The 25,893-nt window shown below is 48.8% G+C and overlaps 2 protein-coding genes across 5 annotated transcripts in view; one reads left to right on the forward strand and one right to left on the reverse strand.

Moving 5' to 3' along the window:
* STAG1 (stromal antigen 1) overlaps positions 1 to 9,636 on the forward strand; it is a 162,072-nt gene extending 152,436 nt beyond the window's left edge. For 2 of the 3 annotated variants that reach the window (XM_027724991.2, XM_039391148.1), the window contains exons 29-34: positions 1,902 to 2,107; positions 4,315 to 4,486; positions 5,477 to 5,587; positions 6,176 to 6,290; positions 7,277 to 7,357; positions 7,439 to 7,815. In XM_027724991.2, the coding sequence (XP_027580792.1) occupies positions 1,902 to 2,107; positions 4,315 to 4,486; positions 5,477 to 5,587; positions 6,176 to 6,290; positions 7,277 to 7,357; positions 7,439 to 7,462 (709 nt within the window). In that variant the 3' untranslated portion in view covers positions 7,463 to 7,815. Of the gene's footprint in view, positions 1 to 1,901; positions 2,108 to 4,314; positions 4,487 to 5,476; positions 5,588 to 6,175; positions 6,291 to 7,276; positions 7,358 to 7,438 lie in introns of all 3 variants that reach the window. The other variant, XM_027724992.2, reaches the window with a different exon arrangement.
* A 2,360-nt stretch (positions 9,637 to 11,996) lies between these two features.
* The window catches only part of PCCB (propionyl-CoA carboxylase subunit beta), a 33,346-nt gene continuing 19,449 nt past the window's right edge, over positions 11,997 to 25,893 (reverse strand). For both annotated transcript variants that reach the window (XM_039391149.1, XM_027724883.2), the window contains exons 6-15: positions 25,356 to 25,466; positions 24,920 to 25,028; positions 23,894 to 24,014; positions 20,462 to 20,543; positions 18,505 to 18,628; positions 17,170 to 17,277; positions 14,362 to 14,462; positions 13,150 to 13,248; positions 12,879 to 12,972; positions 11,997 to 12,253 (exon numbers count right to left, since the gene is read on the reverse strand). In XM_039391149.1, coding sequence (XP_039247083.1) covers positions 12,132 to 12,253; positions 12,879 to 12,972; positions 13,150 to 13,248; positions 14,362 to 14,462; positions 17,170 to 17,277; positions 18,505 to 18,628; positions 20,462 to 20,543; positions 23,894 to 24,014; positions 24,920 to 25,028; positions 25,356 to 25,466 — 1,071 coding nt within the window. In that variant the 3' untranslated portion in view covers positions 11,997 to 12,131. The remainder of the gene's footprint in view (positions 12,254 to 12,878; positions 12,973 to 13,149; positions 13,249 to 14,361; positions 14,463 to 17,169; positions 17,278 to 18,504; positions 18,629 to 20,461; positions 20,544 to 23,893; positions 24,015 to 24,919; positions 25,029 to 25,355; positions 25,467 to 25,893) is intronic.

Below are 25,893 nucleotides of genomic sequence, written 5' to 3' on the forward strand. Positions count from 1 at the left end.
CTGCTTTAGGGTGAGCTCAGAGGTGCCCTGGGTGCCCCTGGCTGGGGTGCCCATGAGCACAGTCAGTATAGCTGCCTGTATGGACAGATTTCCTTGGAGGTGCCTCCCTCCTGCCCTGCTGGGCCTGTCCAGGGTGCTCCTCTGACAGGAGACTCAGCTGGACTGGAATGTTCATCTGCCCTTCTCTGCAGCTCCTCCATGCACAGGGACCTCTCTCCCTCCCCAGGGGCTGCCTGGGGAAGGTCTGTGACCCCCGTGTGGGGGATCCCTCTCCTCCTCCCTGCCCAGGGACCCTCCCCAGCTCTCCCTTGGGAGCCACACGGGCTCAGGAATGACCCTTACAGTCCCACAAGCATGTGGCTGCCTGTGCCAGCAGTTCTCCAGCTTGGAATGGGACTGAAGAGTTCATTTCCTGCCTCCAAACCCAAATTACCTGCCCAGCACACCTGGAATGGGACTGAAGAGTTCATTTCCTGCCTCCAAACCCAAATTACCTGCACGTGTCACCTGCCCTGGGCCAGAACAGCCTTCCTGGCAGTCCAGCACAGTCCTCTTCCACAGGGCTCCTCCTCCCTCCTGCTTTGCTGCTGGGTTTTTATCTGGGGGAAGAAAGATTGGGAATGGAGCAGCAACATCAGTTTCATTTAGTTTTCCTGTCGTGTTTATTTATTTGGCTTCTTGTTTTCTGAGTGACCTCCAGAATTTGGGAGAGCCATTTAGGGATCTGCTCACATCTGTGGATTTCATATAAAACTGTACACTTAAAGTGCCAGACTCATACAGCTGGGGAAAAAAATGTATACTAATGCTTTATACTAAATGTTTGTATTTATGTATTTATATAATAGCCAACTATTTACTGATGTTTTATACTAAAATCCACATGACGAATACAGAGAGGGAAATCCTGAGGAATTAGTTTAGGACAGAAGAGAGGTGATTGTCCTTGGAGGCATTTATTTCCTTTTATTTCTCTCAGAGACTGTTGGCTTAGACCAGACACTGACTGATGGGTGTCAGATGAGGTGGAGCCTCAGTATTGGTGTTCTTACTCCTGGAAATTCAGAGTTTCTCTCTTTGTTGAAGCTGGTAAGAACTGCCAGTGTGAAGCTCCTCCAAAACACTGAGCACAAGGTGTCTCAGGTTTGGCATCTGGGCAGTAAAGGACCCCAAGTGGTGTCATTTTCCTCCCTCACAGTTTGGCCCTAACCACACACTTGAGTTCTGTACATAGAAATGGAGGCAGAAAAACTTCTTGCTTTCCAAGACGCTTCTTCAGGTGGATTCTCTACAGTCATGAAGCACTCGAGTTGTACTGATTGTTGCCCAGGCATGTCCAGTGTGGCTCCTTGTCCTCTTCTGAACAGGACTGTGGAACAACTCCAAGCTGCCATGAGCTACCAGAGGAAAATCTTGCATTTCCTGTGGAATGTGTGGAGGTGACTCCACTGCTGCCAACGTGGCAGGGTGGTTTTTGGAGGCAATGGTGACTGAAGGGTGCAGGAAGTGATGCTGCAGTTACCTGAGTTCCCTCACCAATCCTGAATGTTTGCCTCTGCAGCCTGAAACTCGTTAGAGTCACTTCTATGGACCTTTGCATGTTCATTTTAGGGATCACTTCCAATTCCATAATTAAATAACCCCTGGACAAAGAAAACAACTCGTGTGCCCCCCAGCCCAGGAGGGGAGTTTGGTTCCTCCCTGCAGTTAACACGTGTGCACTGGACTTCTCCTGGCAATGGCCCAGATGTTCAGACATTTTATGGAAAAGGAACCGCTTGCGTTTGAAGGGACCCTTTTCCTTGCCCCGGGCTGCCAGAGGATGCCCTGCAGTGGTGGCTGCAGTGCTGGCACAGTGGCAGTGCCCAGGTTATCCAGAGGTCCTTGTCTTGTGTTTGCAGTCACACCTACCTGGAGAAGTTCCTGACGGAGCAGATGATGGAGAGGAGGGAGGACGTGTGGCTGCCCCTGATCTCCTACAGGAACTCCCTGGTGACGGGCGGGGAGGACGACAGGATGTCAGTGAACAGCGGGAGCAGCAGCAGCAAAGCCTCCTCCGTGAGGAACAAGAAGGGCCGACCCCCCCTCCACAAAAAGAGAGTGGAAGGTTTGTCTGGGTGTCTCCACGTGTGTGTGTCACTCTGTGCCTGTGTCACAGCTCTGCTCCTCAGGAGCCCTGGGGCTTTGTTAGTTAATGCAGAAATACAGGATATTTTCTCTGTGGAGCAAAACCAAGGCATCTGTTCTGCAAGTTCTGTTGGGCTTGAACGTGTCCTTATGGGAAATACCCTGTTCTTGTTTGTCTGCTCCAGAACTGGCTGGTCAGAACTGCTGAAAGCTGTTCCTGACCTTGGAGAGGTGTGGAGTGACCTGCACTACTCCCTCCTCACTCCTGGACTGCTGGTGTTGTGCCTGTGCTCCCTCTGGGGCTGCTGTGCATTCACAGGGAGCTGCAGAAACCCCAGGCAGAAATTCTCCTGTAGGTCTCTGGTTTTGCAGGACCACTGGAGAACAGTAAAAGGACACCATTTTTGTTCATTTTGTGTTGATATGTGTTAATATGTGTTGCTATCCAGTGTCTGTGTTTACTCTTTCTGAGACTTCAGGCATGTCCATCAGGAATTTGGCTGGGACAGCAGATTTCTTACAAGGCTGCATCTGTTCCTGGTCAACCTGTGTGACCTGTGTGCACTTTTGTGAATATTAATTTACTGTTCCACTACAGAGTAGGTGTAAGTGGGATCTTTAAACTTCAGGGGGTTTTCAGAGTCAGTGTCTATGATAGTAACTCCTTAGGGAGGAATCTAAAGCCACTTTGCCTGAATATACAGCAATTTCCCAAAATACTCCTCTGTGTGTGTACAAGTGTGCCCCTCTGCACTTGTCCAGCCAGGTCCCTTCTCCCCTGCAGCCTCTGTTCAGTCCTACACTGGCTCCTATTCCTCACAGCCAGCCTGGAGTGTAGGGAAACACTGGTCCCTTCCCTCAGACACTGCTTTCCTTCCTTCAGGATGCCAGGATTTTCACAGAATTCAACTGCTGAGGTTTCTTTCTTTCCTCTTGATACCATTTTCATTCTATTTTATTGTATTTTGCCAGTATCCTTTTTTTTTCCCCGGGAAGTGCAGTAGCACCTTTGCTTCCCTATAAGGCAAATCTCAGCCTTCTGACATAGTTTTTAGGCATTATTCACCTCTTTTGTGCTCTTTGTGTCCCCTCTCCTCAGTGATCAATAGAAGGGACAATTGATTTCCAACACTTTGCATTTGAGTAGCTCCCTTATTTTTTTCTCTTTCTCTTTAAAGGATCTAAAATAAGGGCAAGGTCACTGCAGACACTATCCTGGCACCAGAGAACCACATCCAGTCCCCTCTGGTTCCTTTCTGCCCTAAATGCAGGACATTCAGGGTTCAGCAGCCTGGGCTTGAGGACACTCCCTGTTGCTCCTGAGAGCAAATGTGCTCTGGGACATTTCTTCCCAGTGCCTTGAGGAAATCAATAGGATTTTTTTAAAAAAATCCCTAACATAAAAGAGATTCAAAGGTAAATTCAAGAACAAACAGGCAGCTTTTTAGACAATCCTAAAGGGTAGTAAAAGGCATAGGAAGAATGAACAGATCCATGGAGATCCCCATGTCCTTTCTCACCACATGTCCTGTCAGGAAATCCGTGATCTTGCCGTCTCTGTTCCCCTCTCCCCTGTAACTTGTGTTGCTCCAGCAACTTCCTTTTTTTCTCCATGTGTCTGGCTGCACTTGCCTGCTCTGTCCCACTCTCCTCAAGTCTGCCCCGTTCCCTCCTCTCTGCTTTGCTCCCTTCCCAATCCCAGCACATCTCAGTTGGACCTTCAGTGCCCTTGAAATTCTGATCCCTGTGCCCAGTGCCCCCTCTCTGCCCACTCGGGTGTTCTGACTGATGTCTCGAAGGGTCTGAGCTGACCACAGTTTGGGGTTTCACCTCATCTTGGTGTTTACCTTTCCCTTGGTTGCTGTACACATATGAGATTACCAGTTTTATGTTGAGATTGTAAACTCAGGGATTGGGAATTACCTTGGTTGGATGTGTGCAGAATGCCCAGCAATGGAGGCAGCGCTGCCAGACAGTTTTGTTTGCAATAACTTCTGTGTTTGTTCAGTGTTCCTATTTTAAATTGCTATTATTGCTGGGAATAGCTGGTAGTAATACTTAGAAGAGCAGAATATAAAATTAGAGCTGAAAAACTTCCCATTCCAAGCATTTCCCCTCAGTGCACACCTGTCTAATGCTGCCCTGCAGTTACCAGGAGTGCAGCAGTGATTTCCATGTTGTCTCCAGATGAGAGCCTGGAAGGCTCCTGGCTGAACAGGAACGAGAACATCCACACTCCAGGGGCACTGCAGGCACCACAGCTCACCTCCACTGTCCTGAGGGAGAACACCAGGCAAATGGGGGAGCAGATCCAGGAGCACGAGTCGGAGCAGGGATCTGAACAGGACTTTTTACACAAGTAAGTGCTGGAATTGCAGGATTGAATACAGGGAACCAGGCAAAGGAGTCGCTTATGACTTACACAATAGTCTTAGCCCGTGGCCCCATGGATGCAGTTTTCTTTGCAAAACCACCTGAACGTGCCTTGGCTATAGCTCAGCAAGACTTCCATTCTCTTCAGGTCCCAGGAAGACTATGTTGCAATGAAATAATAGTAGAAATTGCTCATGCTAATATTATCTCATAGCATAACCCCACAGTTGTGGTTAATCCTCTGAATGTTTGGGTCCCTGGGCTGGATTGAAGTGTTTCTCTAGAAGACCTGTAAATGTTCTTTTCTCTCCCCCTACCTGCTGTCATTTGAGGTTCTCTTGCTGAACTCAGGGGTTAATCCTGGCCAGAGGAATGCTTGGGTCTCAGCTGTTTTCTCATTTAACACAGCCTGCTGTGGCTCTGGAAGGGCTGCACTGGCCTTGCTGCTGTTCCCTTGTGCTGGGCACAAATCCCCCCAGAGGGCTGGCTCTGCTGGGCTTAGGGGGCACTGATGGTGCAGCCTGACAGGGTGAGGGACTGGCCCTCAAAGTGATGCTGATCAGGGTCTGTGTGTAAAAACAATCTGGTTTTCATGTTGTGGAATGTTTTAAAACATGTGTCCATTATTCATTTGGCTCTGTTCTTGCTCGTATTTTACCTGATCTGAGACAGTGAAGTAGGATTTAATAATAAATTGTAGCAGTGCTCCCACTCCAGGTGCCTGTTCCCAATGAAGGACCAATGTCAGTGTTTCCCATACCTGGTTTTATTGCAACGATTAATGGATTTCTTTGTGCGTGAACAGTGAGAGGAGCCAAGTTGTGGAAGGGAATCCGGAAGACATGTACAGTGATGAATGTGATTTAATTACCCTGCTGTGAAACATGACCATGGCCAGACACAGAACTTGGAGATAGATGCTGTCTATAAACAGCCAGCTCAGAAGTGTCTCTGTCCTGACGCTGTCCCATGTCAGTCCCCAGATGCAGATCTCGTGGCTGGGCCAGCAGAAGCTGGAGGATCTCAATCGGAAGGACAGGACAGGAATGAACTACATGAAAGGCAGGACTGGAGTAAGGCACGCAGTGTAAGTGCTCCCAGTGTCCCCCTGTCAGAGCCTGGACGGGACAGCGGGGCTGAAATGGGACCCTGCCTGTCCCTGACAGCGATTCCTGCTGCCCTGAGCCTGCTCTGGGCCCTGCACAGCGTCTCCAGCCAAGGGTTCCCCTGAGCAGGGATGGAGGAGCACACATGGGGAACACTGAAGCACCACATGCTCTGGTGCTGATCCCACCCAGTCCTTCAGGAATCCTTACAGTCTTAGAAACTGGGCCTGGATTCACTGCTGGATTCCCAGGGATTTACCGTGATCCTGGCAAGCAGTGTCACTCCTTCTTGGAAAAGGGCAAGCAGACACAGAGAGGTTATTGCCCTGTCCTTGTTGAGGGCAAATTTGATTCCTGTTTGTAGTGCAGTTCCATGGGACTTGCTGCTTCAGCCTCTGCCAGTGCTGGGGTGGGTTTTACAGACAGTTTTCCTCCCACTGATATTAGAGAGTTTGGCTTGACTCAGAATGAGGGTTTGGGGGAAGGCATTAAGGGATAGACTTTTAATGGCAAAGATGATGGTTGGGCAGTTTAAATGCCTGGAAATGACTCTGTCTTTGTTTGCTCAGACGAGGTCTAATGGAGGACGACGCTGAGCCCATCTTTGAAGATGTCATGATGTCCTCACGAGGTCAGCTAGAGGACATGAACGAGGAGTTCGAGGACACGATGGTCATTGATCTGGTCAGTAAATCTCACTAATGGCAAGTTCAAAAAGGTTGAAAGATAATTTAGAAGGAATTTTAGACGTGTCAACAAAAATTTCCAAAGTTTTGAGCCTGATTTCCAGCTGCCTGAGTGTTAAAGAGCTGCAGTGCTCCAAATGCTCCCTAGAGTTCCTTACACTGGAATTGCTCCCTAACAGGTCCTGTCACCACTGGCAGCCCCAGGTCCTTTCAGGTGCTGCAGAGGCTCCAGGCAGGAGTTCCTTTGCAGCACTTGGAACCTTCCTGGCCTCCCCCTCTGGAATGAGGGCTTCCTTGGGAAAAGGGAGAAGGGAGCAGTTTGCATTTCACACACCAGTGTTTTGAAGCCTTCCTGTTTCTCCTTTCGTATCTGCACAGTAAGGCAGAGGTTACTGTAGGACTGGGCTGTAATGCCTTGGAGAGAGAATTTAGGTACTGATTCAGTTGCAGCTGCTGAACACTGAGGTTACTGCCAGCATTCATGGGATGGCCAAGGAACAGCCAAGGCAAGGAAGGGAAGGAACTGATCAAGCCAGTGCAGCTCAGGTTTACTCTTGTGCTCCTGGGGAAGGACACCACCAAGGGTGTGTTCCTCAGAAATATTACAGGATCTTATCTTCAGTACCTTTTTTGTTCTAAATCCCTTTTTGACCATGTCAGGGCTCAAGTTTCACCATAAACTGAAAAGCATCAAGACAGTTAAGAGAATTTCAGTGCAGCCCAACACAGGAACATCCCTAAGTCAGGAAAAGCCTTAGGCAAGTCCTTAACCATGAGCACAGACTTAGACTGCAAACAGCCTCCAGGGTGTGCAGTCCTGGGCCAGGGCCCCCCTCGGTGTGGGAGCTCCCTGGAAGGGGAGGGTGCCCTGGCAGGGGAAGGTGCCCTGGAAGGGGAGGGTGCCCTGGAAGGGGAGGGTGCTCTGGCAGGGGAAGGTGCCCTGGCAGGGGAGGGTGCCCTGGCAGCTGTCCCCTCCTTTTGCAGCCGCCGTCGCGGAACCGGCGGGAGCGCGCGGAGCTGCGGCCGGACTTCTTCGACTCTGCTGCCATCATCGAGGACGACTCAGTAAGGCCTGTGTGTGCTGTGCCCCCCCAGCCCTGCCCCCGGCCCCGCCCCAGGTAACCCTGTCTTTTCCTCCCTCTGCAGGGATTTGGCATGCCCATGTTCTGAAGTCTGGGAAGACGTTTTACAAACTTGGAACTCTATTGTTTAGAGCTAGAGGCCTATATACTGTGATAGCTTGTATGGAAACCACACTTTTGATGTGATACGGTTTGATTTTTAACCAAATGATTGAGGTCAACCCCTTTTTGTGGTGAGGGAGAGAAGAGGAGCTCCTCAGTGACACCCGGGAATGTTGGCCACTCCAGTCACCTCAGAAGGGCTGACCTAGAGAATCATTTGTATCCCTGTTCTTGACTGTCCTAATACAGATTTTTTTTTTTCTGGATGAGGAGGAGGTTTTAAATTGTTAAGACAGCTGTCGAAATAAACACTGTTCTACATACGTTTTCTGAAAACAACATTGAGTGAAAACAGAACTTTTTAACTTTATTTTTCTGCTGTACAATTTAAAACAGTTTTAACATTTGCCTTTTTATGTTTTCAGAGCTAGCCATTTTTATTAAACCTATGCCTATCAGCCACTGACTAGCAAGGATGCTGTAAGCAGGTCGTTCTGGCTACAGAGAAGTGTTTTTGAACACACTGGATCTGATTCACATTATGGTACGCTCCTGTCCTCTCCCAGGCATGGAGAAGAGCACTCTCAGAGAAGAGGGTAGAATCCTAATGACGTGCATCTCTGCCAAAAAATTTCAGATTCTGATATGATAAACCCAGATTTTATACTCTTGAGAAGATTTATTTTTATTTATAATGGGACATAAAGTAAGAGATGTCCATGAAGCCACTTTTCCAACAGATGCTGTGTAACATTCATTTTATATAGCACATGGGGACACAAAACAGTAAATTTTCTATTGGTACTTGCTCTGTGCATTTTTAGCAACTTATACCAGCAAATAAAGTATTCTCAGTAAAACACACGAATGGTTCTCAAGTAATCACTTTGCTGTTTTTACTACCTACTTCAAGCCTGCCAACCCAAGGTACATAAACAGCAACTTTCCTATTAAAAAAAAATAGTCCAAGGGTGGGGGAAAGGATCACTTTAGCATATGAAAAGTAATTTTCCTGTACCATAAAACAAAGTCTACTTTCCATGCCGTAAATACCCTTTTCCGCTATTTTTGTAAATTAATTTTGCCAGTTAGAAGTACTGTATGTGCTGCATAGAAATTTGTGCTTAGATGGTGAAGTTCTTAAGCTTACAATGGACTACAGCTACATTTTCAGTGTTAACTGTGCATATTGAGAGTAATTCTTTGGAAAAAAAAATATGATTTTTCAAAAAAGCTAAAAACGTTAAAAAAAAAAAAATCAAGAAGACCCCAAAACATTCTCAGCTAATTCATTGTAATAAGAGATTCTTTTCAATGTCTTCAATAATTTGGAATTTCATTATGCTTCAATTTGATGACTCTGCCTAGTAGCTGCTCCTTAGTTAGACTGGCCTGATGCCAGCAGAGCTGGCCTTCCACAACTCCAGGATCTCCAAAACGGCCCCAAAACGTTCCTCTTCCTTCCTGCACTCCACCATTAGCAGCTGAGATACAAACCAGACTTACCCACTTGGAGCACAGCAGTTTCAGAGGTGCTTTTATTTTTTAGCAACTGCAGAATAATCACAGAGCTTTTTTCTCTTTGGAGCTTACTGGGAACCAACCCGGCCCGTCCGTGCCCGGGGCCGAGGCTCTCACCCAGCTGCGGTGTCTCTCCCAACAAGGGCACTTCTCAGACACAGTTGCCAAAAATGTTTGCCCAGGCCCTGCAGCCGTTCCCCCGGGGTGGGGATGGACCAACCCAGCAGCAGCTGGCACTTCAGACCGAGCTGTGCCCTCGCTCGGGGCACCCCCCGCGCCCGGGGCACGGGGCTGCGGCCCCGCTCACATCGCCCCGTGGGCAGCGGGGCAGAGCAGATGCTGCCTGGTTTGAGTCATTCTCAGACAAACCTTGTGCTTCACAGTCCTCTGTGTGGAAAACTGATTCCTAATTTAACATTGTAGAATACTGTATAACAAACATTGATGATCACGGTACCTGCAATGGGTCTCCAGTTCAGTTTGCAGTCTATAGGTTTTTGTATTATGAGTGTCTCCTTGATTGGTTTTGCTAGTAATTCTGTAAATTGTACATTTACAATATGAGGTTTTTTTTTTTCCTTTTGTACAATTTAAAACTGATGCTTCACCTTTCATTTAATAAACTATTCAAAATCATGAGTATGATGAGCACCCTCTTCACTATAACTTTTTAAATGCCTGTTTGGACCATCACATCCTGTCATCCCACTGACTAGTAGGAATTCAAGGAATTAGTAAAGGAAGTGCTGACAGGTAGTTTTCATGTAGTCCAGGCTTCACAACCTGGTCCTGTACCACCACCTTACCCACTCAACCTCAGAGTGATGGAAAACCCTCCCTGGGCTTCTTTTCCGTACCTCCACCATGGTGTGTTTTTGGTTGATCTGGGGGGTTATTGTGAGATTCTGTAAATCTGGGAAGGCCCCACACCTCTGGGAAAGCTGCACTGTTAGAACTTACAATTGCTTGAACTGTCACGAATTTTGAGAAGAATTTGCCTCTCCTGCCCTGCACGTCTGAAGTGACCTGGACCTCGGGGGAAGAAGCTGCAGTGGCAAGGGCTTGGAAGCTGCAACAACCAGGGGGCCAAATGGAGTTTACAGATTCCTGAAAAGAAATGTCCTCATTATTCCCATGTATGAGAGCAAGGTGCTATTTCTGTCCCACCCAGGAATGATTTCAGCTCTGTAGTGCCACAGAAAACTGATTTATCACCCGGCCCACTACCTCAGGAGAGTCACCCGAGCCAGGAATGGTAACGAGATGCAGCAGGTGAGGAACAGGGATAAGATTCAAGGTCTGAGCTGCTCCTGAGACACAGCCCAAACGCTTGTAAGTTATGCTCAGCTCCTGCTGACCTGGAGAACACAGTAAGTAACCTGCCTTGCTGCCCCGTTCGAGGGCTGCTCACTGCTGTGAGGAGTTCATGTTGTACCTCTTGTTTTTGTAGGTGACTGCAATTCAGGATCTCCAGTAGCATGGCCAGAGCAGCTTTCCAGCCTGTTTCCAGCATGTTGTGCTGGAAGAACAACTGCTTGGAAATGAAGAGAGAAAATCCAAACTGTTGTGCTGGCAAGGGACTGGAGAGGATGGAGGCTGTGGCACCAGTGAGGTCAGGAAACAACTAACAAAGCTGTACTTTTCTCTCTGTGGCAAAGACCACTTGCATTTCTCACTGTCTCCTCCTGACCCTGGGCAGGCTGGAGGAGCTGTGTGTGTATTGCTTCCCTTCCCACAGCTTCTGCCTCTAAACCTGGCACAGCCACCAGCCTCTCTCAGCTTTGCTTCTAAAAAATCTTCTTGGGCCTTACAAACCCTTCAAAAACTGACGGCTCTCTCACAGTCAGCTGAGCCCTCCTACCATGGCAGTGACCCCAGGACAGGAACAGTTCCTCAGGCCTTCCCTTGGTGGTGGAGCTGCCTCTGTCCCCTGGGGCAGAGGGTCTGTGTGCTCAGGTACAGCCAGGTACCTTCGTGCAGCTCCTTCAGCGTGCTGCAGCCAGGACAGTGTGTCTGGAACCTGAGTGTGCTGCCTCCAAGGCATCCAAAAACCTCTGGAGCTGGGACTCGGACCTGAAATGCTCCTTTTGAACTGTGCTTTTAGATAGTTTTTAGTTGTTGCCTTTTTTCCCCGCAGGTTGCAGGCTCCAAGCTCCACAGCTGTACTCACTGCACGTTCCTGGAAGAGCTGCTCCCTGGGAAGTGGCCATCCTGCCTCTCTGCTCCTTCAGGCCCGTGCTGGGAGCGAACAGCAGCAGCCCCATGTGCAGGTAGGGCAGTGCTGTGTCTCCCAGTGCATCCCTGAGGTCACTCCAGGCCCTCCTGTGCCTGCAGCTGGTGCAGCAGGGCTAAGGGTGACAGTGGCTGCTCCTCTCTGCCTTGGGGGCTGGGGGTCAAATGCAGCTTCTGCTGAGCAGAGCGAGCACAGGGCCCAGGGCTGAGCTGAGCTAACACCTACTACTAGTCTGGCAGATAATCACAGAAAAATGAGGCCTCTGTAGGCCTCTGTTCCAGCCTGTGCTGAGGGAGAAGGATTTTCATGTCCCACCAGAACTGCCCTTTTTTGTTGCTTGCCCTTCAGGAGGGGGCTGGCTGCACCTTCTCTGTACCTCCCACCTGTGCCCCAGCCTGCAGCTCTGAGACCCACCTGAGAGCCGGCCTGGAAAAGCTGTGCCTTGGACAGTCTGGCAGAGGAACACAACAGGTTAGTCTGGGATCCTGCAAGCCAGGCTCAGGATTCTCCTCTCTGAGTCTGTGGTGCAGGCAAGTAGAGTCAGACTCCAAAGATGCACGTGGAGCTACACCTGAATGCACAGGGGCCCATCTCGTCAGCAGGGAGAGGTCACTCAGCTCTGCCTCAGGGCCTATGGAATGAGGGAGCCAAGGGAATGTTTGACCTTGAGCAATTAGTAACAGCTCATCTGCTGCAGGCACGGCAGGGGCTGTTGATTATTAACCACCAAAAAGGTTTAGAGAGGTGAACTGGTCAGACCTCAGCATTAAATGAAATTTATACTATGATTTATTGAGGGTTATCAGCCAAATCAAAACCAAAAGAGCTATTTCCATTGCCAAGCAGACCTCCATTAACGAGAGAGTGCCAAGTCTCCCTGCAGGGCCACCCCTGCTCATCCTTACAGCGGGATATTGGCATGTTTCTTCCAGGGACTGGCCTGGGATTTACTGGCCAGCACATCCAGGTCCTGGCAGATCCGCCTGCGGGTGGTGGAAGGCTGGATGATGTCATCAACAAACCCTGAAAAAATGGAAACAAGGAGAAACCAACCAGGGAGGGTTTGCTTCTGGGCCTTCTGACCTAGGCTGTAACATAAATTAGCAAAATCAAAACAATATTTGGAATAAGTAAATTCACAGGTTACAAATTAACTTAAAATAGCCTGGAAAGGAACTATTCCTGCATCAATAATTTTTGAATTTTAAATTTAAATTCGCAGTTACTACTGTAAAGCTAGAGGTCAAAACAGTGGAAAAATTTGCTCCAGAGTGTCCTGGAGCACATAACTGAACTGGATCCTGTCCCTTTCTTCAGGCCACTGCTCTGCATCCAGGGCTGTCAACCAGATTGGAAAAGCACCTGTGCTACAGAGGAAAAGTTGTGAGTTGCTTTCTACCATCTACAAAATTGCAAATGCACTTTTCAGAGCAGTCCCCAGCTTTGACCAGGCTCTTTCCAGCTGAAGATGTGTGTTGTGTCTAGATGTGTTTGTGTGTTTGTCCTTCACATGCACAAGCTGTGGTTAAGCCTCACCTTTCTGACTCAGGTCTTGCCTCAATAATATGTTCATTAGCAAAAGGTTTCCTTAAGAGCTGTGTGCACTGAGAGACCCAAGCAGGGGACACAGTGGGGGAGACATCCATACCTCTCGTGGCAGCAGGAAAGGGGTTTGCAAACTTATCCACGTACTCCTGCTCCGCGTTGGCCTCCTTTCCTCTGAAGATGATCTGCACAGCGCCCTGGAACAGCACGGTCGGTCAGGGCCATCCCTCTGCTGACAGCCAGGGCAGCCCTGGCCTCACCACCCTCCCCACCACGGTGGGCTGCTCAGAGCAAGTCCCTCCGTCCCCTGTCCCCTCTGTGGTGCTGGGAGGGCGCTGGTGGCTGTGCCCTGGTGGGAGGGTGGCTGGGCTCACCTTGGCTCCCATCACGGCCACCTCGGCCGTGGGCCAGGCGTAGTTCGCGTCTCCTCTCAGGTGCTTGGAGCTCATCACGTCATAGGCACCACCATAGGCCTGGAACAGAACCAAGGATTCACTCCTGGGATTTGGATCTCACAGCAGCAACTGCCTACACCCCTCCTGCAGCTTCTGCCAGGCCAGAGACAAGAACTGGGGCTGAACTCTACCTGCAAGAGAGCATGAGCATCCCCACTGCTGCAGCAGCCTCCTGGGACTGACACCTCTGCCACTAGAGCTCCAAGGGGGCAGGAAGGGGGCTGCTGGTCACCAGGACCATTGTCCAGGGCAAGCACAGAGGGGTCAGTGTGTATCTGACCTGCAAGCCTCGACCTGCACATGCACTCACACCCAGCAGTCGGGGTGCCTCTGGAATTCCCTGGCCAGGGAGTGCAGCACTCGGGCTCTGCAGTGCTCCACTCTGCAACTGGAAGTGCTCCAGACAGCAGTGATGAACACACTGCAGAACTGCAGAGCAACCTGCAGTGCAGTCCCTGGCAGGGCAGAGCTGCAGGGCTGACAGGCACGGCGTGGGAACACTTGGAACAATCAGAAGGCAGAGAAAAAAGGAAAGTTCTTTTTTCTTTTTGCCATGATAAGCCAAAAGCCTCTCAGAAAAATGAGCAGGAGGGAAAAAATGAGCAAGGAAAAGACTAATCCTGTAAGGACCCAGAGCTTATGGAGCGTGGTGTCAGGTACCTTACAGAGAGAAAGGAAGAAATGAGGCAGATTGTGGCAGGAGGCTGTGGAGGAAGAGGCACCACATGAGTGTTAAACCTGCAGACACAGCAGGGGACAGATGCTGTCAGTGCTGGGGTTGGAGGGGGAGGCTGAAGGGGCAGGAGGAGAGAAAGCAGATTTGCTGTGTGCAGATGGTGTGTCCTCAGCGAGACAGGCCTGGTGACATGGGACAGTCCTGAGTGAAGGCATTCCAGGGAGAAAGCAGGGCAGAAACAGGAGGTTTCAGAGGGGTGCAGAGACAAGAGGAAGGAAGGAACTGAGGTCTGGGAATAGAAGAAATAGGTTCTTGTACCCTGACACAAAGAGGTGTTACCAGGTGGGGCAGACAGGTGTGACAATGGGACACACAGACAAGGCTCCCTGGAACTCAAACTGCCACTGGTAGAAACAGGAACTCTGGAAGATCTCCATGGAATTATCCCAACTTACCTTCCTGGTGATGACAGTGATTTTAGGCACAGTTGCTTCTGCGAAGGCAAACAGCAGTTTGGCACCGTGCCGGATGATCCCACCGTACTCCTGGGCTGTGCCTACAAAGGACAAATATTTATTTCCCTCCAGGGAATTCACAAAACCCCATCATCCATCACCAGCAGCAAACCTGGCCCCACCGCAGCCTTGTGAACATCCTGGAGGAGGTAAGACCAGGCAGTGTCCTCTGTAAGATACCAAGCAGCTCTGCAAAGTCTCTGACCGAGAGCAGCACCTGTTGGTGTGTCAGGTCACAAAGCAATGCTCACCAGATAGTGCCTCCCTAGGAACAAAATACAGCATTTCCCAGACTCCACCTGTGACCAGCAGTGGGAAACACAGTCTAGATTCACTGCTGGTCATCCTTCAGGCCAGCCCAAGTTGATGGTCCTTAAAGACAGAGGGATTCTCTGTAGGGATTCTCACAGCAGGTGCTTCTGGAGAATGGTCATGGGCAGCAAACAGGACTGTAAGTCATCCACATGTCCCAAACACAGGCTACCTGACTGCACTGGAACCAGCAATCCCATGGAACTTATTTCTGACATTTCTGAATTTCAGACTGCTGGGTATAACTCTACAGTCAATCTCCAGCAGTTTAATCCACCTACGGGCTTTTGCTTTCAGCACATGAGAAAGGTACCTCCTAAGAGTACCTGGGATCATCTAATAGATGTGGGGGTTTTAATGTAAGAATTTTAAGTAAAAATTCTTTGGTGAGATTCAGTAACTTACCTGGTTGTCTGTTTGGTGGCTTGGCTTTAATGCTTCCCCTCAAGTATGATTTCAGGGTCTGATAATTTCTGCCTCCACTTCACTTTACTCTTGCCTTTCCCTGCAGCCAGTGGGACCTGCCTGGGCACAGCTGGGACACTGGGGAGCACTTGCAGACCCCGGGGTCTAATTCACATCTAGAACAGCCAGTCACTCAAAGTGCTTCAAGATCATTCAGTTATTTGAATTATTTACACTGGCACCCATGACCAATGAACATAAACTCTTTTCTAGCCACAGAGTCAGTCCCAAACTTGTTCTAACTGTGTTTTTATCCAGTTACAGGTTATAGATGCCTCAAATGTCATCTCTGTGCACACCTATGAAACTGGGGGCTATTCAGGTGTTTGGGTCACTGACACTGAGATGTTCAGTGCACCACCACGAGCCAGTGTGACAGATTCCTTCTGTTCTGTACTGAACAGGGAGATGGGAAGATGCCACCCTCAGAATTTGTTACGTGAGATTTCTAATGTTAATAATGGGCCAATCTTGCCAAACTGCTTAAAAGGGAACAATTTAGGATCACAATCAAGCCTAAGGTCTCCTCTCTTTAGCTTTCTCTGTTTTATTTTTCTCCTGCTTATGTACTTTCAAACCAATGTACTATCATGCAATATTAAGTCACTACTTTTAATCAGCTGTATGGAGTTAACTTGTGCCTGGATTCCAAGCAGATCCCCAAATGTGGATTCCTGTGGTGTCCCCTGAAGTGAACCAAGCTGGTGCCTGGCCCAGGTCACAGGAGGAAGGTGAGCCCACAGTGGGAGAGGAAGGTTCTGTGACCCCCTGGTGTTGCCTCACAGTTAAAATGTGCCAGCTCCCAAGTGTTAAAGCAGGAACTGGAATGCTGGCCAGGGACACTTCAGTGCTGACATGGCTGGAGAGCCTCGAGGTGACCCATGGTTTGTACAACAGCTCTGACATTGATTGGATCCTGTAACGTGTCTGTTCCTCTCACGGCCTGTTTTCTGAGGGGTCATGTTAACACTTCCTGCTCCCAGAGCCTGTGCTGAAAGCAAACTCACTGCAGCCCTGTCCTTCCTCATGCACCTGCAGCCTCTAAAACACGGGCATTTTTAGCTGAGAAGGGCCTTGGAGCACAAGAGAACCTCTCAGAGATGCCCAGGGGGGCTGTGGGTAACAATCAGTGGCAACAAGAACATCCTTTTCCCCCACAGGTCCATCCTGTCACACCTCTGGGCAGCAGCTGAGGCAGTTTCTCCTGCTGCAGCAAAGCCTGGACAGCAACATGTGCCAGTATGAGGTGAGTAACTGCAGTGCTGAGCAGATGTGGGAATGGTGCCACAGCTGCCACTGCTCCCTGCCCTGGGCCAGCAGTGCCAGCTCTCACCTCATCCTGCCCCCAGGGTGCTGGGCTGCCTTCCCTGGCACTGGGGCAGCACAGCCTGTGCTGGGCCTTCTGCTGCCACAGTGCCCAGCACAGAGCTGTGGGACTCAAACTGCACCTGAACACACAGCTGAGCACCCAGAGGGGCTGGAGTCTCCTTGGAATGCAGAAATCAGTGTAACTTCCCAGCACTTCTGGCCAGGGCAGCATCTCCAGGCAGGGCAGTTGTTGCCTTGGACAGGCCACAGTCCCAGCTTTGGGCAGCAGGACAGAGCTTTCCAGAGCAGGATATCCCCACACCTGGCCCTGGCAAACTGGTCATCCCAGTGTCTCCATCAGGCTGCTGGAGATTCCAGCATTAACTGTGTGACCTGTCCCTCTCCTGAGGTCACTCCAGCACCGTGCTGGGATCCCAGAACACGGTGACAGTAGCAGGACAGTTGGGCACCATTTAATTTTCCTGCAATTTTTGGCACTTTTCACCATCCTTTTGTGATGATTCCTGTATTTAGAATACAGAGTTCCCGTCCCAAAGAGTGGGATTGAAAACCTGCTTATACAAGTCTACCACAGTCAAGGTTTTCTCACAGTTCTTAAAATGTGTTTTTAGCCCCAGGGGTGCCCTGCAAGGCAAGGCTCACCTGGCAGGAATCCAGGAACGTCCACAAACGTGAGCAGGGGGATGTTGAAGGCGTCACAGAACCGAACAAAGCGGGCTCCCTTCACAGAAGAGTTTATGTCTAAGCACCCTGGAGTTCAGAACACAGAAAAAGGTGTTACCAATGACCTGCAGTAATTCAAGGCAACTCAAAAATCACACTGTTTTAGCTGTAATGTCTTTTTTAAAAAAAAGGAAAGGCTTATCTGGAGGTAATGTGGAGGTAATGTGCCTGAAGTTTTCCTGGTTTAGAACTAAGATTACAGAACAAGCTACATTCAAAGGCTGATTTCATTTTTCTAACTCCTGTGCACAAAGACTTTCTGTCCCAAACCAGAGCAGTTTAATTACAATCTTGTCATTTAAAATATTTTTTCTGTAATTTTCTCTTCATTGGTCTTTTTTAGATCAGTCGTATTGAAAGGTTACAGAGTTCTCCATTAAAAAACCCAAAACATTAAACAGTCCAATAATATTTTGAGAAAGACCAGCATTTTTGGTAAACATGCTGCAAAGTGTTTCTGTTCTGTTTCAGTGCCATTTAGGATTATATTATGCACAATTATATTAAACCAAAAAAAATTTTGTATAAAAGCATCTATGTGAACCATTAAAAATAGTTGTTAAAATTGAGAATATCAAGTGAAGATTAAATTAATATTAAAACCTTCTGTCTTGTATCTTGATAGGCATATCTTGTAAGGATAATAAAAGAATGAAACATCATACTTGGTCATCTGATTTTCCCAAACACGAAGCCACAGGAATTAAAACCAAGGAGTAAACCACAGAGTTCTGACTGGAGAAGGTCACTTCAGGAATTACTGAGTTAAAGAGAGCAAAGCAAGCAAAGCCCCTGGACAGTTTAAAAGGGTGATCTTTAGAGCTGCACATTGTACCTTCATATCTGTACCATTTGGGGTCAAGAGCCCCACACCTGAGGGTCTGAAGGCTTTGCACTGTTCTGGCTACAGGGAGATGACAAAAAAAGTCCCCTCACCCTACAGAGGAGTTTTAGGGATTTTACTGCTGTGGAAGGAAGGGGGCAGTTCCCAGATTGTGGTTAATCCAGTGAATTGCAGGCTGCTCTTCCACCCCCTGGGTGTGTGCTGGATGCAGCACTCTTGGATTACCTGGGAGTGAGATCACCCTGCTCTCACAGCTCACAGTGAGAGTCAGGACAAAGCGGTGGAAAAGCCCTGAGAAGGAGCAGAACAGCACACAAACCAACCCAACCCCTGGAGCCAGATCCCCTTCCACAGCACAGCACAGCCAAACAGGCACAGGCACTGCAGACAGTCTCACACTGCACTCTGACCTGATGCCACCTTGGGTTGGTTGCCCACTATCCCAACAGTCCGTCCATTCATCCTGGCAAATCCAACCACGATGTTCCTGGCGTAGGATGGCATGATCTCGAAGAATTCCCTCTCATCCACAATCTGCAGGGGTGAGAGTCAGGCAGGGCCTTATGAGGACAGACAGATGTGTATAAATACACAGGCAAACACAAACTCTGTCACCTTAGGATGGGAACTCTTAAACCATTTCAGAGCTTGCAGAATTTTGAAGGAAAGAAAGGGAGGGAGGGAAACCTTTTTGTCTTTGCAGCCTGTGTGCCAACAATTAACTAGTCCTGCACTTCCCTGAGAGAACATCTTTATGACTGTGGTGAGCCTTTTTCCTAGCTTACAACAAACTAAAACTTTAAGTCAGATGTTAAGAACTTCTTTCTCACATCTTAATTAGTGGCAGACTTAAGGAACAATTTCCAGCGATGAAACAGCACCTCACGGAGCTCAGAAACGGCCACGGCCCCTGTAATCCCTCTCTGCACACCTGTGGTGGCTGCACTTCTCTCTGGGGCTGGAGCTGGGTGTGTGCTCTGCCCAGCGCCGTCCCCAGCGCACGGAGCACATCCCAGAGATCCCGCTATCCACGGAGCAGCAGCGACACCTACACTCGGCTGCTGCTGCCAGCATTCCCGGCCCCCGCCGTGCCCACACGCTGCACTCTGCCAGTCAGCTCCCTCGCCTCAGCCTCGGAAAAGCTGTGGAAAAATGTAAGTATTTCTTTCCTTAATACTTCTCGAAATCCCTGGGAAGGTTTGGGTTTTTTTTCCTAATTCGCTTCAGGACTTTTTTAAATGCCACCTTTTAACTTTCAGTACACGTAGTGCTGAAACTCAGAATGGAAGGATCCAGAGATTAAAAATACCCTGAGCTTGCTTTCTGCACTAAAATGAGTCTAAATGCAGCCAGTTACAGACTGAATGTGTTGGCTGGATGCACAGTGGGGAGAGACAGTCAAAGCAAAGAGAAACTGTAAAGGTCCCACAAACACAGCTGATGAGCTGCCTGTGTCACTCCTGGCTCCAGCAGCCCCCTGGGAACCCTGGCTCAGCTGCTGCTCAACATCCCAGTGGAAGAAGGAGCAGCTGGGAATTTTAATATTCAGAATTTGGACTCTGAGGGTGCTCTACAGGGGCTGTAACAGCTTCAGGTGATAAAACTTCTTTTACAACCCTGTTCTCTGCCCAGTGTTTATAATGGATTGAGTTGTTAGACCTGGGAAAGTGAAGTACTCAAAATTAGGCAAGAGAATTACCAGCATTGCCTGTGCTGCTTTAATAAAACCTGTTATTTTTACACTGGCTTTCAGATTTTTAAAAAAATGGTAGGATGTTCCTTCCCTGCCCCCTCCCTGGAGATCTGCCTCACTTCATGAAACACCAGCTCGGGAGTTTCCGAGTGCTTGACTGGTAATTTAAACAAATAAATATATATTCTTGTACAGTGTGTGCACATACCTGTCTCTCAGCATAACCAGGGAAGGGTAAATCCTCGCAGGCACTCTGGGTAGTTTATTACTTTTATTAAAGAGTGCCAGAATTCAAGGCAGAGAGAACAAGGTGCAGGGAGGGGCAAGTGACAGAACTCAAGGGGAAGGGGCTTCAACCCCAGAGGGAAAACTGAACTACAGCCTCCTTCACCTGCACAGCTGTGCATGCAGCATCAGGGGGATCCTGAAAACAAACCTCAGGATTCCTTTCATTGGCTAAAATCTTTTGTTTCATGTGTTAAAATCTGTTTCCCCTGCAGTTCTTGTTGTCCCTTTACTCACGGCTACTAAACAGGTAAAAACGGCCACTTGTGAAGACTCAAATAAATAAATAAATCACAGTGTGCCTGTTCAGTGCCACTCTGCTGGTTCCTGAGAGCCATTCAGCCCCAGAAGACAAGCCCTGCACTCTGCCCCCAGCCCTGCAGACTCACAGAGTGGATGATGTCCAGCATGTCGTAGGCTTTGGTGGATTCACTCGGGACCACGGTGTCCAGCTCGGGAACAGGGCGGTCACTGTGGAGAGCAGGGAGGGAGCCACGTCAGCCCAGAGCAGGTGGACACCAGGACCACAACCTTGGGGGAGTAATCCCACCTCTCAGACACTGCATTGGAACCTCCTCAGATAAGAGGAAAAGAACCAGTTCTCCCCGTCTGGGGCAGCCGGTCCCTGTCCCTGAAGGAGAGCTCTCTCCCCGGGCTTGGGAAGGGCTCTCCTGGGACAGCAGAGACCAGCCCAGCCCTGGGGAGCTGTGGGGCTGCAGGGGGCACTGCTGGGACACGGGACAGCACCAGTGTCAGGGCAGGAGGGCAGAGCCTGCAGAGCTGAGGGGCAGCTCCTGTGCCAGCCCTGATCTCCTGCAGCCCAGGAGTGCACACTGACCCTCCCTGCCCACAAGGACACCTTCCCATGCCCACTGCCCCGGCCTCCAGGCATCCCTGGATGGGAACACACATCCACACTCAGTTTATTCCATGGCAGGGCTGCATTTAAACATCTTTGCTGTTCCTGCCCTCAACAGGGACACACTTCACGTGCAGCTCCCTGTCACAGCCACAGCATCAGTTCCCTCCTCCCTTGCTCCCAGTACCTTCAGCACTGGCAGCCACTGGTCTTTGGATTCACTCACAGTCCCAATGGGGGGTCACTTTTTAGGAGCCACCACTGAGGCTTCAGGGATCAGCATGTTTGTGCCATTCCATAAAAATACTGATCCATGTTTGTTACAAATGGTGTTTCTGTGGAGTTCCTACTGAATAACTGTTGTAACAATGCCAGGATTTAGTGCCTTTAGAACAGGACAGCACAAGGCTCTGGACACCCAATTTAAAACTGAAGGAAGGGACCTGCAGTTTGTCAAAATCAGCCAAAAACTCTTACTGAGCCCCGTGGCTGTGGCTGTGCTGCTCAAACCCACGGGGTGAGAGGCACAGCCCTCGCTGGGAGGGGAAGAGATCCAGCTATTAGTGGAATAAAGGGGACAGCAACACTTCAACTGCTTCTTCCACAGGATTACAAGTATTGCAGGCAAATGCCTCCATAAAACAATACAAAAAACCCTTAATCTGATGAAATTAAACTGACTTTAACAGACTAAACCCCAACCTACAAAAGATTCTAAAACTTTCTTGTCCATAAAGTAGATAGACATGTGCTTCAGATTCTGCCTGTGACCTGTGGTGCCCCACAGGATAAGCAAAGTGGAAAAATTAAATCAGTGCTCCCATAAATTCACAGTGCTGTGGAGTGCTGAGGGAAATTCTAACAGCATTAAAATAAATAACCATCATCAAAATGAAGACATTATCCAGGATACCAAGTTTGAAAATCTCCTTCAAACCACTCTGGACAGAGGACACCTGGAGCTCACTGCTGGAGCCACTGGGGTTGAGAACTGTGCCTCTGACAGATCCCACAGCAGGGAGGAACTGCTGCTCCTCCTCAGAGCCTGTCAGAGCCTCACCCACAGGGACACTGGGTTCATTCAGTGCAGAAGGGAAACCACTCTTGGTTTCCAGGAGCTGGCAATAACCTCCTCCAGAAATTCAAACTTTTACACATGCAGGTAAAAATCACACCATGGAACACACCAAATGCCCTGAGCCAGAACCCTCCAAAGGGAGGGGACATTCACCATTACACAACTTGCCTCTGGGAGGAACTTCCACCCCTTTAGAACCCAGGCCACTGACAACAAAAACTCCACCACATTTCAGCAGCCAAGACTGACATTTTTCAGCACCAAAAAGAACTTGCCTACCTAGAGAGACAAACAAACACACCAAACAGCCCCACCAGCCTCAGGACTTCACACTGAAGGCAAAGGTAGGTTACATTTGATTTGCATAATTTGTGGCAAGTTTTTGTGGTGTGAAAATGATGCCATAAGAAAGCAATTCCTCTAGAGAAATGGGCTGGGGCTGGAGCACCCTAAGGATCAAACACATCAATCCCAAGCAAAAGGAGTCTATTAAGATGTCAGTATGTCCAGATGAAATAATACCAATCTATGCATTAGGACCACAAATGGGAAAAATATTGGAGATGCTGCTGTAAAACCAGGAAATATAACAATTAGATCTGTCTTCACATGTATAAAGGCTACTAAATTTAAGTTCTTAGTACAAGTGGCATTTATTATTCTGTGATCCTCTAACAGTGTATCAAGCTGTCTCCCTTAAGAAATAATGAGCTAATCTCTTATACATTAGTAGCTACAACATAACTTGACAGCTTCTCACAAGAAAATAAACCGCCTGTTATACAGTACCTTGATTTTAAAAATGGACTGTTGTTTCTATAATGAAATAAAATACCATAATCGAGTCTACAGAGAGTGATTATCCAAGAACAGCTTGTTGAATTCTTTGAAAGACCACGATAACCTCAGAAATAACCCCCCAGACTTACCAAATAATACAAGAGATTTACTTTGGTTTATCACTATCAAACCAGAACAGACTTAGAGATCAACACCTTAGAAAAATGTATGACCAGTAACTAATTGACCTGTCTGACCATGTTCCAAAAGGAACTGGTGAATTTATTTATCCAAAAGTGAACAAAGTATTTCAGGTGATCTGTAAACTCACCCAAAACCATCTCCCCAAACAAACTGTTGCAAAGCCACTGAAAAGCACAGTGAGGCATGAAGAGAATAACCTCCCTGACTGCCACGTGTAAATGTTCATGCATGCAAGGCCCCAGGACACATCACACACGTGTGAGGAACTGGGAGGGGCAGACTGAGGTGCCACTCCCACCCAGGGGAGGGGCACAGCTCTGAGGGCTCCCTGCTGAGCTGGGGATGTACCCAGACCTTGGGTCAAAATGCTTCTCCTGCCCTGCCACTCTCTGCCTGTGGCAGTCCCAGCAAAGCTGTCCCCTCAGTGTCCCATGTCCCTCCAGCTCCTGGAAAAATGCCCTGATAAAAGTTCACAGGGTGACTGTTGTTCCCCTCTGGCAGGTCTGTCCTGTGTGACATTGTCAGCTACACCACAAGTCCCTGACACATAAAACTTCTGCCTCCTTGTGCTTCCCCACCTCCAACCCTCACAGGCAGAGCTCACCCAACAGACACAACTGACAACACAGGGCAAGGCCTCCCCACTCGTACTCACTGTTTCCTCCTCACTCACTGCCTCCAGGCACCCCCTGTGCAGAGGTGGCTGCTCCCCCTGCTCTGCACACAGAAATTCCTGCTCGGGAATTCCAGCCCAGAGCGAGCACAGCTGTCCCTGTGTAGGGGACACTGCCACACCCACGGGGCAGCACTGCCAAGGTGCCAGCACACAGCACTTGTGTCTCTGCACCCCTGGGGCCAGAGAAGCCCCGGCACTGGGTGTTCAGAGCCGTCTGCTCTCACCTGGGATCGTGGCACTCACACACCGGGGCGGGGTCACGGTTGCTCAGAGGTAAATAATTAAAGAACTCCCGGAGGTTCAGCAGAGCATCGATGTCGTTCTCAAAGGCTCTGTGGGCAACTCCTGCACAGAAACAGCAAAGCAGGTTTGGAAATTACTGTGCAAGTTTCCTTTTCAAATATATACCAATAAAGATACAAAGAAGCCACAGCAGAAATCTTTAAACCTGAGCCATGAATAATTGGGAGCCTTAAGCCACCAAATCTGACCAGCTAAAAATACCTAGAAAATGTGTGGCTGTATCAGACTTCCTCTGTAACAGGTCTGCATTGTTGATCTCATGTTTAAAATAATGTGAAGTGGTTTATCAGCTGTCACAGCCTAGCTGGGTCCAGCCTTCTGGAATTCTGTTCAGGTTACTGTGCTGCACTTGAGCACCACAATTTTTTTACAATGGCTGGATCTGGGCAGCATCTGTGTGTTTGGTTTTGGTTCATCATCAGCTCAGTTCACACAGAATTTGAGATCTCACAGTCATTTGAGCCGTGAGAAGATTCATGACTCAGAGTTTTCCCAGAAGGACAAAATGAGGAAAAGAAGTGCTCCATCTCACTCTGCCACTCGTTTGGAGCTGAGCACTTCAATCAATCACGTCTGTGAGCAAACAAGGGACTGTTGAGAACCTTTCAACTCATGCAAATTTCTGGAGACCAACCAAATAAAAACCCCACCCCAGGCCAGCTTTGCTAAGCCCTGCCCTTTGACAGTCTTCCCACTTGTAGGATCTTCTGTGGATTTGCTACTTTCTCTTCCAAATCCCAGAGCTCTCCCACACTCCCACTTTTCCTGTTTAGTGTTCCATTACTCAAACAGACCCTCAAGAGAGCCACATACAGAGTAAGAACTTGTTCTTAAGCAGAGCTTTATCGCTTCAGACTACTCTGCATGAGCCAATCAGCAGTTTAGCCAGAACACCTCTGTCATTCCTGTGAACACAATCAGCCTGTTAAGGAAGCCCCAGCTCTCACCAGACACAGCAGTGTGTGTCTTGGCCCCCCCGAGCTGCTCCTGGGTGACATCTTCATTGGTGACAGACTTCACCACGTCAGGGCCGGTGATGAACAGGTAGGATGTGTCCTGGGCAGGGGGAAAAGCAGAAACCCACAGGGAATGCAAGAGCCAAGGCTGAAAAGCACGAGGGGAACAGCCACAGTCTCCAGAGACTTTCCCCAGAATAAGAGCAGAACAGAGGGAAAGTTTCTTAAAAGTCCTGCATTGCATTAAAAATCCACTAAAAATGCAATTATCTTCAAGCTATTTGGGAAAGCATTTCTTGCCTTTTCATGCAAAATAAACTTGATCCAAAGCAAGAGACCATCTCAAAAAACACCCGTTCCCACGTGGTGAGTTGGTATCTGACAAGGTCCCCAGCAGCAGGTCCTGGCACAGCATCTCCACCCTTACCTTGACCATGAATGTGAAATCAGTTAAGGCAGGGGAATACACAGCTCCACCAGCACAGGGACCCATGATGAGGGAGATCTGGGGAACCACCCCAGAACACAGAACATTTCTCTGCAATAGGAAAAAAAGACATCTGGTTTTACCAGCAAAGTGCATCTTTATATCTGTGCCAGAGTCTGCAGGAATTCACAATCATAAACAGAATCGTTTTATTTCCTGGGAGACAAATATCTGGAGGCAATGCCTTGATGCAAGTAGAACCCAAATGATTTTGTTGCTTCTGTTTTGCTCCTTTCTGTTCCTGTGCACTTGATTTCCTACACACCATGGAATGACTGCAAAGGGAGATGGAATGAGTGACCTCAACAGATGCTGCAGGGGCAAAAACTGCACTGGGGAGAAGTGGATGTCCCTGAAATTTGAATGTGATCAGAGACACACATAAGCTGTACTGACCAGCTGTGGCAGAGGTTGCTGCACCAGCTCAAGTGCACACAGAGGTGAAGGGGTGCTGCCCAGCACAGAGGGTGTGGTGTCC

Source organism: Pipra filicauda, unplaced genomic scaffold (assembly GCF_003945595.2).
Source record: "Pipra filicauda isolate LSUMZ 115617 unplaced genomic scaffold, ASM394559v2 scaffold90_size2875636_pilon, whole genome shotgun sequence".
Classification (NCBI taxonomy): domain Eukaryota; kingdom Metazoa; phylum Chordata; class Aves; order Passeriformes; family Pipridae; genus Pipra; species Pipra filicauda.